Below are 15,739 nucleotides of genomic sequence, written 5' to 3'. Positions count from 1 at the left end.
TCGTCCCGCCCGACCTCGACACCTTGACAAACTTGTACTGAACCGTCCGTCCCGGCGCCATCGGCAGAGTGATGCTCCACGCCATGTTGGTCGAGTTGTACCCGGAAGCGGACAGCGAGGGCGCCTTTGCAGCATCCCAGCTGCCCAGCTGCGCAGTATTGCCGACCATCTTGATGGTGTCGCCGGGGGCGGTGGCGACTCGCACCGTGAACGAGACGGCCACCGCGGGCGGGCAGACGTTGCTGCCGTTTGCAGAGTCGTCTGGGGGGCTCGTCGAGTTGTACCAAGTGATGGGCGCCGGCAGGGTGGGCGGCTTCCCATCGCCCGTGGTCGAGTTTGCCAAGGCCAGCAGGACCACCGGCTGCCCGTTGGCCAGCTTGACGCAGGCGCGGCCGGTCTTGTCGGAAAAGACGTATGCGCCGCTGCCGTAGACGTCGGCCCAGCGGCCGTTGGCCCTCGTGGTGTTGAAGCAGTGCTGCGCGTGGGAGCAGCGGCCCGCGTTGGTGGTGAGCACCACCAGGTCGGCCCCCGCGCGGCTCCAGGCGTACGTGTCGTTGGTCACGTACAGGTGCGTGTGGTCGTTGCCGTCCAGCCCGCCGGCTGCCTTGCGGGCCGCGTTCAGCTTGGCGACGGCGCCGTGCAGGGTCGTGTCGGTCTTGTAGCCGCTGCGCCACAGATCCTCGCGGTTGGCGGGATCGTCGCCGCCGACCAAGCCTTGTTCTGTTCCGTAGTACAGGATGGGGATGCCGCGGGAGAGAAAGACGAATGCTAGTGCGTTTTGCAGGAGCGTCTGGTCGTTTGTCTGGTTCAGCCAGCGAGGGTTGTCGTGGTTGTCCAGAAAGGTGCCCAGAGCTGCTGGATCGGGAAATGACGCGGTTATGTTGTCGATCATGTTTACCAGCTCCTGTGGTGAGTTGCCCTGCTGGTAAAACCTGTTCATGGGGTAATAGACGGCGTAATTGAGAAGCCCGGGCATCAAATTCGCATACCCCGCCATGAACGACGGGTTCCCATCGAAAACCTCACCGATAGCATAGGCGCCTATAGACTTGACGAAGCCGGGCCAAAAGCTCTTCTCCACATGCTTTACCGTGTCGATACGTACCCCATCAAAGGAGTACTCTTTGACAAGCCAGCTAACCCAGGTGTTCAAAAGTTGTCGAATCCCGGAGCTTTGGGTGTTGATGTCTGGGAGGTTGGCCACCCAGCAGTTTTCAACACTGCTCTGATTCGAGTTGTCGATTGTGCACTGGCTGTGGTATGAAGAGTTCTGATTCAGCGGGGCGGGGCGGTTGTCGGATATGCTCCCGGGTCCCATGTGGTTTGCCACCACGTCGACCATGACATAGATGCCCTAGCAGGTAGTTAGTAACTACTGAAAAGTCAGGGTGCATGTGGAGTTGAAAGCGCACCTTTGAATGAGCCGTGTTGACCAGACTTTTCAAGTCGGCGGCACTACCATAGTTGGAGTTGATGGCGTACAAGTCTTGAGCCCAGTAACCGTGGTATCCATCCGCCTTGTCTGTATAGGTCGTCAGTTAAATTCAGAAAAAAACAAAAACAGCAAGCATAACTCACTGGAGACGACGGGATTGATCCAAATGGAGTCAAAGCCCAAGTTTTTGATATAGTCGAGCTTCGACTCCAGGCCCTTGAATGTACCACCACAGTACTTGCTCAGATTGCCACACGAAGCACCCCCAGTATCGTTACTCCCGCGAGCCACTCTGTCGGTGAGGGCAAAGTAGATGCTGCGGGATTTCCATGCAGCTGTGTCCGCAGCATACACGGTCACGATCTGGAGGAGGAAGGCGACCAAGACTTTGAAGAAGAACATTGTTATCAATGTGCGTCGCCCCAAGAATCTTTACCACTATTGCTTGCGGTTATAATTCCTTAAGAATAACCTGGCAAGGCAATATATAGCTGACCTTCCCTCCTGCCCGTACGTGACTTTGTGAATCTCGACGACGCATTGGTTTTACGAATGGTCATTCGTGGAATCATAAGGACGAGGCGCTAGTGAAATTCGTGACCGGCTACATCGATAGCTTAAATGCATTTGTTGATCGTTTCAGGAGGCGAGAAACCAGCCCTTCCTTCATTAAAAAAAGAAATTTGATTCAGAACTTTATTCGCTGTCTTGACTCACTCGTCTGCGAATCGTCTGCGCCACTACCACCCCACGGAGCATTCGGTGGTATTTTCTACTCGGCATCAGAAATAGACTATCCTCAACTGGGCATGCCTATTTTACATCGATCCAAACGGGTACTTGGTGTTTTTTTTTTCAATGGTGACGAATCCAGCCTTTGAGCCATTTAAATGCAACACAAGCGGCATGCAGTCTGTTCGGGCCGAATTGTGTCGCATGGAACATTTCCCTCGTGCCACGGCATGCAACCTAAAAAACCTTTGAGCTTTTTTGGGCAAGTCGCTCGGTGCGGGGTGCGGAGACGACAACGGGGTTCATGCCGGAACGAGCAGCTTACACGGCTTGGTTGTTCCTGGTTCCAGCCTAGGTTTTCTCTCAGGGCCAACTCATGCCACTTCTGGACTCGTTCTCCGCAGGTGACAAACACCAAAAGTCCGCCTCGCGCATGCCAAAAGTCGGAGTTTCCTCTGCCGGCGCGGTGCGGAGGGACGATATTTAATTTACAATTCGGGCCGTTGCACACATCGATCTATGCTCGTGACCTTGACAGGTTTGCAGATTGTAAACAGATTGTGGGGTAAAGGCAGGAGGGTGCCTTGCATAGTAGTTGCCGACGTCAGGGTGTCGAAGGTCTTACATGATGACACGCGGACGACTATGGAGGGGAATATACAGATGTATTGTCCCGTTGACTGTGGAGAGGAATGATGATAAGTATGATCAAGTCCAGGTTGGACAGATGCTTTGATGTCCTGCTTTAATCACATCAGCCAAGATTGACTCTCCCACCTCGGGTTCTTTGATTGTACTCTGACGACTTCTCGCAAAAACCAACTCCATCATGAAGTGGTCTGTCATTCAAGCCCTTGCCTTGGCCTCGGGCGTCCAAGCCCATGGCTACCTCACCTTCCCCATGAGCCGAACCGGGCTCAACGCCCAAGCCGGACCAGACACCTGTCCCGAGTGCACCATCCTCGAGCCCGTCACAGCCTGGCCCGACCTCGACTCGGCCCAGGTCGGCCGCTCAGGACCGTGCGGCTACAACGCCCGCGTCAGCGTCGACTACAACCAGCCGGGCCCGCGCTGGGGATCCGCCCCGGTGGTGACCTACAAGGGCGGCGACGTGGCGGACGTGCAGTGGTGCGTCGACAACAACGGCGACCACGGCGGCATGTTCACCTACCGCATCTGCCAGGACCAGGCGCTCGTCGACAAGCTCCTGACCCCCGGCTACCTGCCCAGCGAGGCTGAGAAGCAGGCTGCCGAGAACTGCTTCAGGGCCGGCACCCTGCCCTGCACCGACGTCAACGGCCAGTCGTGCGGCTACAGCCCCGATTGCAGCCCGGGGCAGGCCTGTTGGCGCAACGACTGGTTCACGTGCAAGGGGTTCCAGGACACAAAGTGCAGGGGTGTCGACAACGCCCCTCTCAACTCTTGCTACACCAGCATCGCGGGTGGCTACACGGTAGGGGAACCCCTGACTTGCCACAAGCCCACGAATATCCGTCGGTACAGTACCCGAGTCATCAAAAGCTCACGAGTAGTGCTACAAAATTAGGTCTCTTCGCGGATCAAAATCCCCAACTACGTTTCAAACCACACCCTGCTGTCCTTCAAATGGAACTCGTTCCAGACGCCACAGATCTACCTCACCTGCGCCGACATCAAAATAACCGCGCCCGACTCCCAGTCTCCCCCGACCACGACCACGACCAGCACGCCGGCGAGCCCACCACCCACAAGCTGCGCCACGCCGGCCGCCAGCGTCGCCGTCACGTTCCGCTCCAAGACCACCACATCGGTCGGCCAGACGGTCAAGATCGCGGGGTCCATTGCGCAGCTGGGGGGCTGGGACGCGTCCAAGGCGCCGGCGCTCTCCGCCTCGCAGTACACGTCGTCGAACCCGCTGTGGACCACGACGATCAGCCTGCCGGCCGGCGCCACCTTTGAGTACAAGTTCATCAGGGTCGAGAGCAGCGGTGCCGTGACGTACGAGTCGGGCGCCAACCGGGTCTACACGGTGCCGAGGGACTGCGCGGGGACGGCGACGGTGGATACGGCGTGGAAGTAGAGGGGAGGACACCATTTTACAAAATGGTGGCAAGAGATGCTTTGTTGATTTCTTGTGCTGTTTCTCTGTCCCAAGGTACCGAGCAAACACCACCCACGGCTTGGCCGCCACAGTTAGGATAACATGAAGTTTTGATATCTGTGGATTAATAAATCAAGGCTATTTTTTGTCAAGACAGCTTGTTATCTGCGCCGAATCTGGACTATTGCATCTCTGACATGCTGATATCTATCGAAAACTGACACTAATATTTTTCAGTTATTTCAAACCGTTTCACTTGAATGGACTGGGGTCATTTCAGGATGGCGGTCTTATGTACAACAACCCCGCCTCCATTGCACTACACGAGGCTGCAGCAGTGTTCCCTTGTACTCCTGAACCCAGTCTTGTCTTGTCCCTTGGAACAGGGAGTACAAAGGCCGATCAGCCACTTATTTCCACATCACGACGTCTGGAAAGACTCTTTTCTTGTTCGTCTAATCAGAGCATTCTGGAGACTCGGAGATTCTGAAAGAGCATGGCAACAACTATTGGACACCCAGAAGGCCAATAAGTCCGGCAGATTGGATGGATGGATCGGGAGAGTTAAGTAGATTTTACCGATTCGACATTAAGTTCGTGGAGTCTGAGCCACAGCTTGATGACCTAGTGAGGCTTGAGGAGACTGGTCAACTTGCCCGTGAAACTATATCGGACTCAAAAGCACTAGACAATCTTGTCCAACATATGAGGGCTGAACTTTTTATATTTGAGTTAGATTATACTTGCCCACCTAAGCTAGTAAATGGGGAATATGAATGCCTAGGATTTATTTATTGCAAACTGAAGGCTCATACCATAGCGTTTGACACCTTCATGCGGCAGTTACAGGACCTATCAGCCTTCCTTCAAATGGGGCATCGGAACTTTCCACTAAACGTTGAGCGTGAAACCCTAATCTCTGCCAATGGATGCTTTTCACTTCAGGCCAAGTTTAGGGCTCCAAGTCAAGATGAACCATTCACTGTATCTTTATACGAATCTCCGACTGAGGGCTGTGACATTAGTGGCTCCCCATTTACACTTCGAAAGCTCATTGACCACCAGCAGCTTATAGCGCCATTTGGAACAGTGGATCATCGTAAGAGAGCAATGAAATGTATTTCAAGCACAGTTAGTCAACCGAAACGGCGGCGCACGTTCTAGATTAACTTAATTGCCACTATCAGAACAGATGCGTTCCGAGCTGTAACCAAATCAAATGAACATAGCTCTGTACAACTTGTCCTGTGGCATGATATGACTAAGCCTCCAATTAAACGCGCTCCCTTCATACTTCGACGCCAGCCAGGCCTCATCCCAGGAACCATCACGCCAAAAATATGGTTGAATCAAGGCCAGAAGACTTTGACCGTCTCGATAGAAAACTCCAACGTCGACTCCCTCAAGACGCAACTTCCCACACGGCCGCCCTCCTGGAGACAGATCTGTGCTGTCTCGCCCATCTAAAGGGTCAACTGCGAGGCCGACAGGTCCAGCTCGGCCTGGATGCCACCGTCTTTGCGCCCCAAGATACTCGTGGGCGACGGGGCTACTTGGAACATGGTACCGGTGCAGTAATCCCGATCCCACTCTTGAGTTGGGTAGACGGCGCCCAGACACAGCGACGACCCCGGGCTCGGGCCTGGCTTTTGTGCTGCTGTCCTCTCCGGTAGGCTGGCTGCGGATATCAAAAGAACGGTGGGATCGTCCCAAAAGGTCAGATGGCGGTAGAGCGCACCGAGGTCGCAGTCGGCACCTGGAATTCTGTACACGGCGGTTTCTAGCGGGCGTTCAAACCGCGTGGGGAAGACGGTTAGAAGCTGCGACAGAGTTGCCACATTGTTCAGTATGGGCCTCTCGGGTAAGCCTTTGTTGCTTGATGTTGGTGGCAAAAACGCTCCCTTTGTCCATGTGATCATGTCTTTGGTGCTCAAAGGACTGCTCGGCATTGAACCTCGTTCGTCGTCCAAACTGGAGGATGGAGAATAGGGCAAGCACGCAAAACATGGACTTTGGAACAGGTTCGGCTGGTGAAAAAAGAGATTAGCTGACATAATAAGTGGTATGACTTGACTAGGACGATTCGTCTCACCCCAATTGTAATGGTCCCTGCCTGGAACGCATCCCACCCGATGCCAGGACGTTGTTCGGAATCAGAGGTCGAAAATGCGGCAAGTACGCAGTCGGTCGCCGTGCTCAGATCTCGATCAACCTGGTCGAGGATCAGGCCTGGCTCGTACCCGGCCTCGCAGAGCTGATAACAGAGCAGCAGCTTGACCAGCGACCTGAACTCGGCTTGTGGTATCATACCGCGTGTGCTCTGAGATCGCGACGAAGGCAGATCCCGGACCTGGACGATGGGCTCGCCACGTGAGATGCGCTTGGGGGCCCTCTCCCAATCCCGTGTGTAGTTCCACCTTTCGACTGTCTCGTGGGCCCCAAGCAGATCCCGGTCGTCGGCGTCGGTTCTCGCGGCGGGCTCCTCGGCCGCACCGGCCGCGGCAATCGACATGCACTGAAACAATACACGACACGCCCACGCGGCCCACTCCTGGTCCAGGTCGCCGGGGTCGCAATCCCATGAGATGGGGCTCCATCGCCCTCTGTGTTCATGGTTGTGAATGATCCCCATGGCCACCAGCGCCACGTCGGCGGTCAGCGGCCCGTATGGTGGGACGTTGTGGTACGGGTACGCGCCGAGGCGCACAAGGCACCGGTGCAGAAGCGGAACGGCGTCTTCGATGTCGGGCCACAGCGGCTCTGGGACGACGGTGTGGAGGAACCGCGACAGGCTCGATTCGTCCCAGACCGCGGCAGACGTGGCCGACTCGGTGCAGCCGAATTCGGTAAATATGGCGTCCAACCATTTTTTGTCTCTTGAAGTGATGGTTTTGACGTGACACCGAAACTTGTCGATGAATTTGTCTTTTGGTGTTTTTGATAGCGCAGGGTTGTTAGTTGCTAGCGAATTTATTCTGGCTTGTAAGCAAATTGATACTAGCGGCAAACAAAAGACTCACCAAATGTGTTTACTGGAGGGGGTGGCTCCAGAACAGAATGTTTCTGCCCCATGTTTTCCGTGAGCAGAATGGCACTGTAGAAGTGCGACGAGAGACCGAATTCTGGAAAAGAGGTATCCAGTAGCAAATCGAGGCAACGGAGGATACCGGTTCAATGTATGATTGAACACGGGCAGGTACCTGGCCTGTTGGGCAACATTAGCAATTTGCTGCAACTGGCCGACCTTGGCGCCTGATTAAAGTGGGCCTGTTGCGGGCTGCTTCCGTGATAGGCAAGCGAGGCAAGGGACCAACATCGAGCGGTTTTCTTTCTCATTTTGCTGCGCCGTTGACAATGTATACCCGGCAACACTTTGTAAAATCCAAACCGCATCCACGAATGCGCCATACTGACCCAGTCATACATTAATGTGTGGATACATATCATCCGGAAACAAATCTCAGTTCTTATTAATAACGTCGCGCGGGTATCTGTGGCAATACGTGGCCCCTGTAGTCACGACCGAAAGCCTTGGACCAAGTTCATAGAGCTTCCCGTGGCGACACCATTAGAAGTAAAGAAGAGTCCAGAGAAGATTCCAACATACTGACACTCGCCAACGCCACGAGCGTCGTCTTGGGGAGTTTAACCCAGCAATTTTGATCTTTTGAGGCTCTGCTTGACGGCATCTTTCCCTATGCGGGACTTCTGTGAGGGCAAAGAGTACTAAAGGTACGAATCGACGAATATGCGTAAAGTGCCAATCTGTGTAGTACACCAGCACTGATTTATACACTCTGCAGGCCGCAGTGGGGCTCTTCTTGGCCCAATGGCCTCATGCTACCTGCGTACTTGTTGCCAGCCTGCCCCTGAACTCTCAACTCAACGGGGAGGCTGGCATCCAAGGACGGAAAGTTCAACGATGCTATCTTTGACCAGGGCCCTGTCAGCGAACCGAGAATGTCCGCCTCAGCAGGACAAGAGAACTATAAATGACACGTCTTACAATTCTTGTGGAAAAGAATGGGTGTCTGGTGAGGCTCAGCGACCATACCAATAATAGCTCAGAGATTAAGGTACGATTTTTGTGCAAATAGCTGAGTGCCACCCCAGCTTTATCGAAGAGAAATGTCAGACTGGTCGACGCCGAGAAGGATTGTTAGTTTGAGGGCTATCAATTCACCTACGTGACGAAAACAGGGTTGAAATCGAAGCGGAGTTGCGATATCAGCCTTTCAACCCTTGGACTTGATGCTAGGCCCGTGGCTCATGGGAAAGAGTGACATTGACATGTTGATCCTCCAATGCATCAATCTGAGACCAGAATATTGGTATTATGCTCCACTGTTTCTGTTGATCCCAGACAACTAACTATTGGATACGGGCTCAGGTTCTGCTCTAGTTTGATGTAAGTACGTGGCTACTACGTCCTTGGAATATAAATAGATGAAAGAATCCGCATGGTTGTTGGTTGAGACCTTTCCTGGGTCTACTTCCTTTGTTTGCAACGGTCCCAAGCGGCAATTCTTTTTCAAAATAATATGAACTCAGGCCACCATCCAGTCACAGAAGGCAAGAAGCAACCCAACTAGACTAGTCATCCTCTAGCCTTAACCAAGGCCAACATAGCCTAGCAACAAGGAGCCAAACAAAACCTGAAGTGAATGAGCCGCCATCAAAAAGACATTGCAAAAACGAAAAAAATACATGCCCCTGCTAATTGCTAAGCCCTAACGGCCAACCACGAGGACGACCGCGACGAGCGCACCATAGACGGCGGCACCCCACGAGCCCTCCCGGAGACCCGCTGCGGCCCCTTCCGGCTCCGACGTGCTCGAGGGCGTGATGGACAGCGTGGTGTTGCCTCCCGGCGCGCGGATGGTGGGAATGCTCGTGGGGATGTCGACAGAGATGTCCGGCGGGCTCAGCGTGATTTGGCGTGCGGCGACCGCCGCGGCCACGACCTGGGGTGGGGGCGTCGGGGCCGGCTGCGCCATCGCGTTGGCCATCAGCGCGGTGGAGAAGAGGAGGTTGATGAGGAGCGTGAGCTGGAGGAAGAGGCGAGGCATGATGGCGAATTGTTTGTCTTGTCTGTTTTGAGTTGGGTGATGCCTTTGTGTGTGTGTTTGTTTGTTTCTTTTTTTTTTTCTTTGTTCTTCTCAGTCTGCCTGGCGCAGAACTTGCTTGATGGTCGACTATGTTGGTACAAAGAAAGTGCTGAATCTTTCCTTGGGCTTTCCAAAAAGATGGCGTTTAATTTATACAAGTTCACATCGCGGTTGAATACAAGCGAAATGATGATCCAGCTTGTCGTTTGCAACCTATGACTTCATCACGGCCCGTCGGAAAAGCTAATGCGGGGAATTCGCCTTGATCAGCGCTGTTGTCTGCCGAAAGTGGCATAATATAGTGTGCCAAGTCGACGCCGAGGCTGATCTAAAAGGCACAGCAGAAGTTGCAGCCAAACTAGAAAATTTACAGAACCAATGGATTCGACGGGGACTTTTTGTCACCGTCATTTGTGGTCTCCCGGGTTGGTAGGAAGACAAGCTCGGCAAAATTCTACCAATAAGATGTGCCGTCCCGGCAGCGCAACTGGTCCAGAGGTAGAGGCGCAATGTAGTGTCTTGGCGTGTACTGCGCAAGGTAGCTGTTAAGTTAGTTTCAGCTTGTGGGTTCTTGTTGATCTTTGTCTTGATGGGGCTTTACCCCAGAACGCCCTTGCAGCCATCAGAAACTTAATTCTGACCAAGTCGATTGGTCGATTATCGGTCGAGATCCAATATGTGCATCGAGTACGCAAGACTGAACCAGTTGATTAAAAATAGAATAGAAATCCACACCAAGCTGCAGTATATAGTCTTACAAAGGTTGGGAAGCTGTAATACCAATGTCACTTAATACCCAATTATGCACTAGAAACCCAGATTCAGCGTAGACTCAACCTCTGCAGTCCTCTGGTCAAGTCATCTCGACCGCCCTCTCTACAACAGCCCTGCCTGCACCCCTCGCATAGACTCGACATGTGCGGGGGAGTACTCTTCACTTCGTGGCGTGGAACCTCGACCGAGACTCCTGCCCACTTCTTGAGCCGGTACGCGACCCTCTCGACGTACGAGTCCTCATCCAGGCTCAAGAACCCTAGCCGGTTGCAGGCTTTGCAGCGCTGACTGTAGACGGTTGCGTTGTAGCGCTCGCGATTGAAGGCCCTGATCCGTATCGCCACGAGGCCGCTGCTCCAGACGTGACTGCATCTCTGGTTCCCGCAGCGGAAATGGCCCGACACGTGTGTACAATATTCCATGACGTCCCTGCCGTGTTGCTTGCTGGTCCAGATTGGACATGTGTCTCCGACGGCCTCGACGACCTGTGGGTGAAGTGATGGAAAAGACATTGATGTCGCGGGACTCGTGGCCACCTTGATGGTCTGCGTCTTGTGCCTCATAGTTTTAGAGTCAAATGAGATTGGTTGAACCGACTAGATTAGTGAGCTGCAAAAAATAGAAAACAAGATAGAATCACAGCATGAGAGTAGGAAGCGATCTACTGCTATAGATATAACCATGCTCTTGCCGATTTGCTAAGCCGGCCAAAATCACGTTGAAGTACACTGGATCCCCAACAAATGGTATGTTGGGAACAATGGGATGAAGGTAGAGGTGAACCTTACCAGGCCGGGTTGTACAGACAGTACTAGGCTTTAGTGTCTCTGTACAGTGTCGGTAGACTGCAGCGCAAATTCAAGTTTGGGTGTTATCTAGACTGTGTGCACAACTCGAACACAAGTCACAATTCCCTGCCCTGGCCAAACACCATGTGTCGAAAGAAGGGTATGATGAGGTTTATGTCACGGATATGCTTTCGGAGTTGCACGTCAGCTTGTGATTTCTGGCGACATTATAGCCAACAGGAAAAGGACTGAGCACATCTCATCGTTGGGAATATCATCTCTCCTTTTCCGAGCAGAGCCCAGACCAGTAAGTTCTTTCATACAATGGGTGGGAAACCCAACAAGAATAATACTAAACAAGGTGCGAACAGATGAGGCATCTGGCTGGGAACGTTAATGTCCCATTGCGCTGACGCCATCCGCAAACTGCTCGATCTAGTTCTTCCTGTTCGACGAAGGAAGTAGACGAGCAAATCCGCGATCACCCATCAACAGGACATCATCGTTAGAGACCACAGGTCGAGGGCTAGGCTTCTTGTCGGGCATAACATCACCCACGCCGACAACTTCTGCTGGAGGTCCGACACCCACCTGAACATTACGGCTTCTCGTCGTGGGTCATCAGGGTTGCCGACGAAACTGTTTGGCGGATCGATGAGACTTTCGACTGCTGGTAGGTTCCAACATCTACTACCCCATGTGTGTGAAGATGATGCAGGAACAACAGGTTGACGTAACACTGTCTTTGCCAGGCTCGATTCCCAATTTATGCCGTAATTCCTCGAACCGTTACCCCTTCAGGAGCAAAGAGTAGTTCGTGCATTGATCTTTCCCTGCCGCTTTCATCGCCGAAGACCTCGATCAGACATGCGGCTGGGTGTACACCCTTTCGGTGATGGGGAACAAGCTGTTGGGCACCTCTTCATTTCACAAGGGCATCGTCAATGGCCTAGTGCTGGCCGAGATCGACAAAAAGATGTCCAAAAGCCTCAAAAACTATCCGAATCCGAGTTTGCCAACTGGAAAATACGTCTCAGATGCCCTTGGGCTTTACCTCATCATTTCACAGGTCGTCAGAGGGAAGCCGCTGCGCTTCAATGAGGCAGGTGTGAAGGGCATCGCTCGCGATTTCCCTCCTCTGTGGAACAGTTACTGTTTGTTTGCGGAGCAACCCGCTCCTTCCAAAAAGACACAGGGGACTGCCTTGGTTGCCAACACGGGATTCCTTGCGTCCGGCAGGCTGCAACTTGAACATATGAACCGATGGATACTCGCAGACTGTGAGTGACTACTACGTTAATGGAGCAAAAGATGCGAAAGAACCGACTGTACACAGTAGTTCCTAGACTATTGCAGGCTATCGACAACTTGACAAACTGGTACACTTGCTTCAATCGAAAGCGACTCAAGGGCGCAGCTGGTCTCGGGCTCGAGGACACACGAATGGCACTTGAAATGCTTTTCCTGGTGCTTCTCACAGTCGTACGGGCGATGGCCCCCTTCACGCCTTTTCTCCCCGAGCATATCAATAGGTTGTTACAGCCATTGTCGGCGAGTATGTGTCTGGACTTACAAGCACCGAGTTCACTCGGAACACGTACCTCCTGAGAAGGAAGATCTCTTTGATGCCGTGATCGAGCGCAAGATGGCTGAGATGCAAAAGTTCATCCAGTTACGGAGGACTGCCAGGGAGCGTCGCAGCATTATCCAAAAGACCCCACTCTTGTCCCTTGTGGTCATTGCCGATACGCAGTTCGTGGCCGACATAGAGGCTCTCGAGAGCTATCCTGCCGATGAGCTCAACGTCCTCGAGGTAGCCCTTACCGGGACAAGGAAATGGACAACATTCATTCGGAAGCGCGTGTGGACTGGCCAACTTTGGACAAACGGCTAAAAACAAACGCACAATTTGCAAGGAGAGCTCTCCCTAGTCTGACGCAGCAGGAACTCTGCTAGTATAGAGGGACAAGAATATCACGGTGGGTGGCATACGGTTCGACGAGAATGGCGCCACGATTGTGGGTGTGCTTGCATAGTAGGACGATTCTGAGCAAGAGTCCGAGGACTCGCCGCGGTGAGGCATTGTTTGACCAGGAGGTTGTCGTCTGGCTCGATGCCGCTTCTCACCCAGAGCTCCTCAACGAGGGACTTACCCGTGATGTCGTGAATCGAGTACAGAAGCTCTGCAAAACGGCTGTGGCTGTGCTAAAAGATGAAGTTCAGTTTCAATAGGATGTTTTTGAAAGTCCGGATCGGATGGATATGCGAAGAGTGGTGAAGAATCGTGGGGATGACTTTCTGGGTGGCAGTGGGTGCCCTGCGAGCTCGACTTGAGCCCACCCCAGCAGGTGCTGTTGCATCCAAAGGGGAGGTTTTTCTTGAAGAACAGGCTGTCAGCAGTCTCGTACTTGGGTTTCGTCGTGTTCCTGCGAAAGGAGTTACTACCAGATGGGAAGCGTTGAGCAGTCGGACGTCAAGGGTTCAAAGTTGTCGCTAGGTAGTCATGCCGATTCACTGGCATACGTGTCGCTGTTGAATCGACAGTGACTCTTAGTGTATCGGAGCTTCATGTAATCCTTGGACAGACCCAGGAATCATGGAACCATGTCGTTGACTAAGTGACCGGACTTGCTCAAGAAGCTGAAGGGTCATGTCCGATAGAGTAAGCCCTTCATTGGTAGGGAGACTGGAGTGAGAATTTACTCCCCAGGATGGTTGGCCTCTAGGCTGGTTCGCACGAAAAGTAGTGGTCTTGCACGTAAAAAGCGTCAGTTTTGATGTGCAGACAAAGTGACATACGGATCTCAAGACGAACTTGCTTGGGGCTATAAGTGCGATATTGTGTTGTTCCCGAGGCTTCAGGCGGTACCCAAAACGTCACACTTTTGCAAAGATGTGCTTCCATACCTTCACTTCGATGTGGCGCTGCGGGCTCCTTATTGTATCTGGCCTCTGTTGAAAGAGTGCGTGTAGTAGTAGTAGTAGTAGTAGTAGTAGTATTATTTAACGCCGGGCTCGGCCCGGCTCATTAGCCGGCCGTTAGCAACCTCCCGAGGGGTATCTCGGCGCGCTTTCTATTTTCTCTATTTACACAGCGGAAAACAAGGGCATAGAAGCGAATCGAGCCTGACCGGGTTCGTGCCCGGTCCTGCTTACAGGTTTGTTCACTGACGCGACCCCGTGCCTTCAGGCGCACGGAGGATTCGTCTGACGGCAGTTGACGGCTCTTCATCGAGAGGGGCCTGTGTCCAAACAGCGGAGCTGTCGGTCGTTTGTAGCCATGGAGACGAAGTTCCCAACAAGTGTGGGCTCGACGGCACAGGCGGGTGGTTGTTGTCGATAGCCAGCCGGGTTATCCTTGCCACGGGTAAGCGGGGAGGAGGTGGAGGGAGCAGGATTCGAACCTACGTTACTCAAGTAACAGCCATGGCGCTTAACCACTGCGCCATTCCCCCCGAAAGAGTGCGTGTGACTCCTATGTATCTGAGTTGAAGGCCACACTTTCCTCTACTATCCTGAGCCTCCCAGACCCTCCTGGCTTGCCACATAATCGAAGTTTGTCTTTGGCCCAGGGTCACGTAGCAGCGCCGGTAGGGATAGGGCTTTTTTTGTTGTGTTCTCTTTTGCGTGCGAAAAAGCCGCTCTCGGGTGATCCCAAGTCTTGAGAGGCTCATGTCCGTCGAGTCGGGGGAAAAGAAATATATCTGCCAGTTTTGTCATTTTCTGCAGCAGATGAAAGGTGTCATGAGACAAATCTCTCTATAGAGCCATCGCCGGTCTCCATGGTAGGATTATTAGTACCTACCTATCTCGTCGCAAGCACTCAGTAGTCTTGTCAAGGCTCTCGTGCGCAATTTAACCAGTACATCCCAACTGACCAGGTCGTTGCAATGAGCACGCTCGTGTGGCTTTGCCCGCGAATTTCGATTATATTTCTAGCAGTTCCAGCTTCGCGGACTCGTAAGGACATTGCCGGCTTGCCTTGGATTTTGGACGCCCACCGGTGACCGTGAGGATGAGACTTGGGCATGGATGACAACCACAGCAGGGTCGAGTCTGTGCTGGTAATTCGCAGTTCCAAGTCCTGGCAGCAACAGGTTGGGGCGCCTCGATGGGTCAAATGTCGGTTGTGTATGTCTGCTCGCAGAGCTCGGGGTGGTGGAGATGATGGACTGTCTGTCTTGATCATAAGTCAGTGAAAGAAGCTGCTCTATTTATTTCCGTCTGTCTACCTTGAATGTCTGAACAAGGCGCTTCGCAAACCAAAGCTCAAGATCAAAGGAAAGAAGACGATTGAGTACTTATTGTGTGTGCATGGTCTTGAGATGTTGTCATCAAATAGCCTGTCTGGTCTAGATGAATGGAAGTTGGTTCAGAGCGCTTGAGGGACAGGAGGGGAAAACAGCCGCGCTGGCGATATTTGCAGGCGTGCAGCTCTGATGGAAGTCTGCTCTGTCTATTTGTTCTAAGAGCTTGTCTACAGCCTTGCTGTTATTACCCCACCTGTTTGTTTTGTAAAGCACGGGCTCCTGATTGGCTTACATGTCCAATGCCTTTGTGGGGTGGGTGGATGTCGGTGTAGAAGGCAGGGCGCTGCTTGCATCATTGGCTGAGGAAGTCGCCTTGGGGACAGGCAGAGCTTCATTGCAACAGTGCCTACGGGCGCCATGAACTCCTAGGTAAGGTACCTTGGATACCCCTCATTTACGGTCCCCACCAGAAGGAGAACCTGGGTCGCGAAGCAGTAAGCCCAATTCGGCGGTGATCACGAGACTGCACTACTGACTGCACATGGAATTTGTTTGCAAGGTTTCAAGACCCA

The 15,739-nt window shown here is 53.0% G+C and overlaps 6 protein-coding genes across 6 annotated transcripts; 2 read left to right on the top strand and 4 right to left on the bottom strand.

Annotated features, from left to right (window-relative positions):
* Nucleotides 1-22: 22 nt before the first annotated feature.
* MGG_10209 (alpha-amylase 3) lies at nucleotides 23-1,837 on the bottom strand (the record flags this gene model as incomplete). The annotated part of the gene is made up of 3 exons (XM_016990483.1): nucleotides 23-1,354; nucleotides 1,413-1,522; nucleotides 1,579-1,837. Coding segments are annotated over 3 exons (1,701 nt in total), but the record flags the coding sequence as incomplete, so codon positions are not given.
* Nucleotides 1,838-2,996: 1,159 nt separating this feature from the next.
* On the top strand, nucleotides 2,997-4,226 carry MGG_10208 (starch binding domain-containing protein; the record flags this gene model as incomplete). Its single annotated transcript, XM_016990482.1, has 2 exons — nucleotides 2,997-3,620; nucleotides 3,714-4,226. 2 exons carry the CDS (start codon nucleotides 2,997-2,999, stop codon nucleotides 4,224-4,226), a joined length of 1,137 nt encoding a protein of 378 aa, XP_016846003.1.
* Nucleotides 4,227-5,669: 1,443 nt separating this feature from the next.
* Nucleotides 5,670-7,319, bottom strand: MGG_10207 (uncharacterized protein; the record flags this gene model as incomplete). Its single annotated transcript, XM_016990481.1, has 3 exons — nucleotides 5,670-6,274; nucleotides 6,340-7,172; nucleotides 7,268-7,319. 3 exons carry the CDS (start codon nucleotides 7,317-7,319, stop codon nucleotides 5,711-5,713), a joined length of 1,449 nt encoding a protein of 482 aa, XP_016846002.1. The 3' UTR covers nucleotides 5,670-5,710.
* Nucleotides 7,320-8,977: 1,658 nt separating this feature from the next.
* On the bottom strand, nucleotides 8,978-9,316 carry MGG_10206 (uncharacterized protein; the record flags this gene model as incomplete). The annotated part of the gene is made up of 1 exon (XM_016990480.1): nucleotides 8,978-9,316. One exon carries the CDS (start codon nucleotides 9,314-9,316, stop codon nucleotides 8,978-8,980), a length of 339 nt encoding a protein of 112 aa, XP_016846001.1.
* An 860-nt stretch (nucleotides 9,317-10,176) lies between these two features.
* MGG_14194 (uncharacterized protein) lies at nucleotides 10,177-10,692 on the bottom strand (the record flags this gene model as incomplete). The annotated part of the gene is made up of 1 exon (XM_016990545.1): nucleotides 10,177-10,692. The coding sequence occupies one exon, from the start codon at nucleotides 10,690-10,692 to the stop codon at nucleotides 10,177-10,179; it is 516 nt and encodes a 171-aa protein (XP_016846000.1).
* A 369-nt stretch (nucleotides 10,693-11,061) lies between these two features.
* On the top strand, nucleotides 11,062-13,149 carry MGG_10205 (isoleucyl-tRNA synthetase; the record flags this gene model as incomplete). The annotated part of the gene is made up of 8 exons (XM_016990479.1): nucleotides 11,062-11,077; nucleotides 11,151-11,224; nucleotides 11,413-11,590; nucleotides 11,772-12,197; nucleotides 12,257-12,399; nucleotides 12,494-12,730; nucleotides 12,879-12,935; nucleotides 13,012-13,149. 8 exons carry the CDS (start codon nucleotides 11,062-11,064, stop codon nucleotides 13,147-13,149), a joined length of 1,269 nt encoding a protein of 422 aa, XP_016845999.1.
* Nucleotides 13,150-15,739: the final 2,590 nt, after the last annotated feature.

Source organism: Pyricularia oryzae (genome assembly GCF_000002495.2).
Source record: "Pyricularia oryzae 70-15 unplaced genomic scaffold supercont8.8_3, whole genome shotgun sequence".
Lineage (NCBI taxonomy): Eukaryota > Fungi > Ascomycota > Sordariomycetes > Magnaporthales > Pyriculariaceae > Pyricularia > Pyricularia oryzae.
The sequence above is the reverse complement of the archived record's forward strand: the minus strand, read 5'-3'. Positions and strand labels throughout refer to the sequence as shown.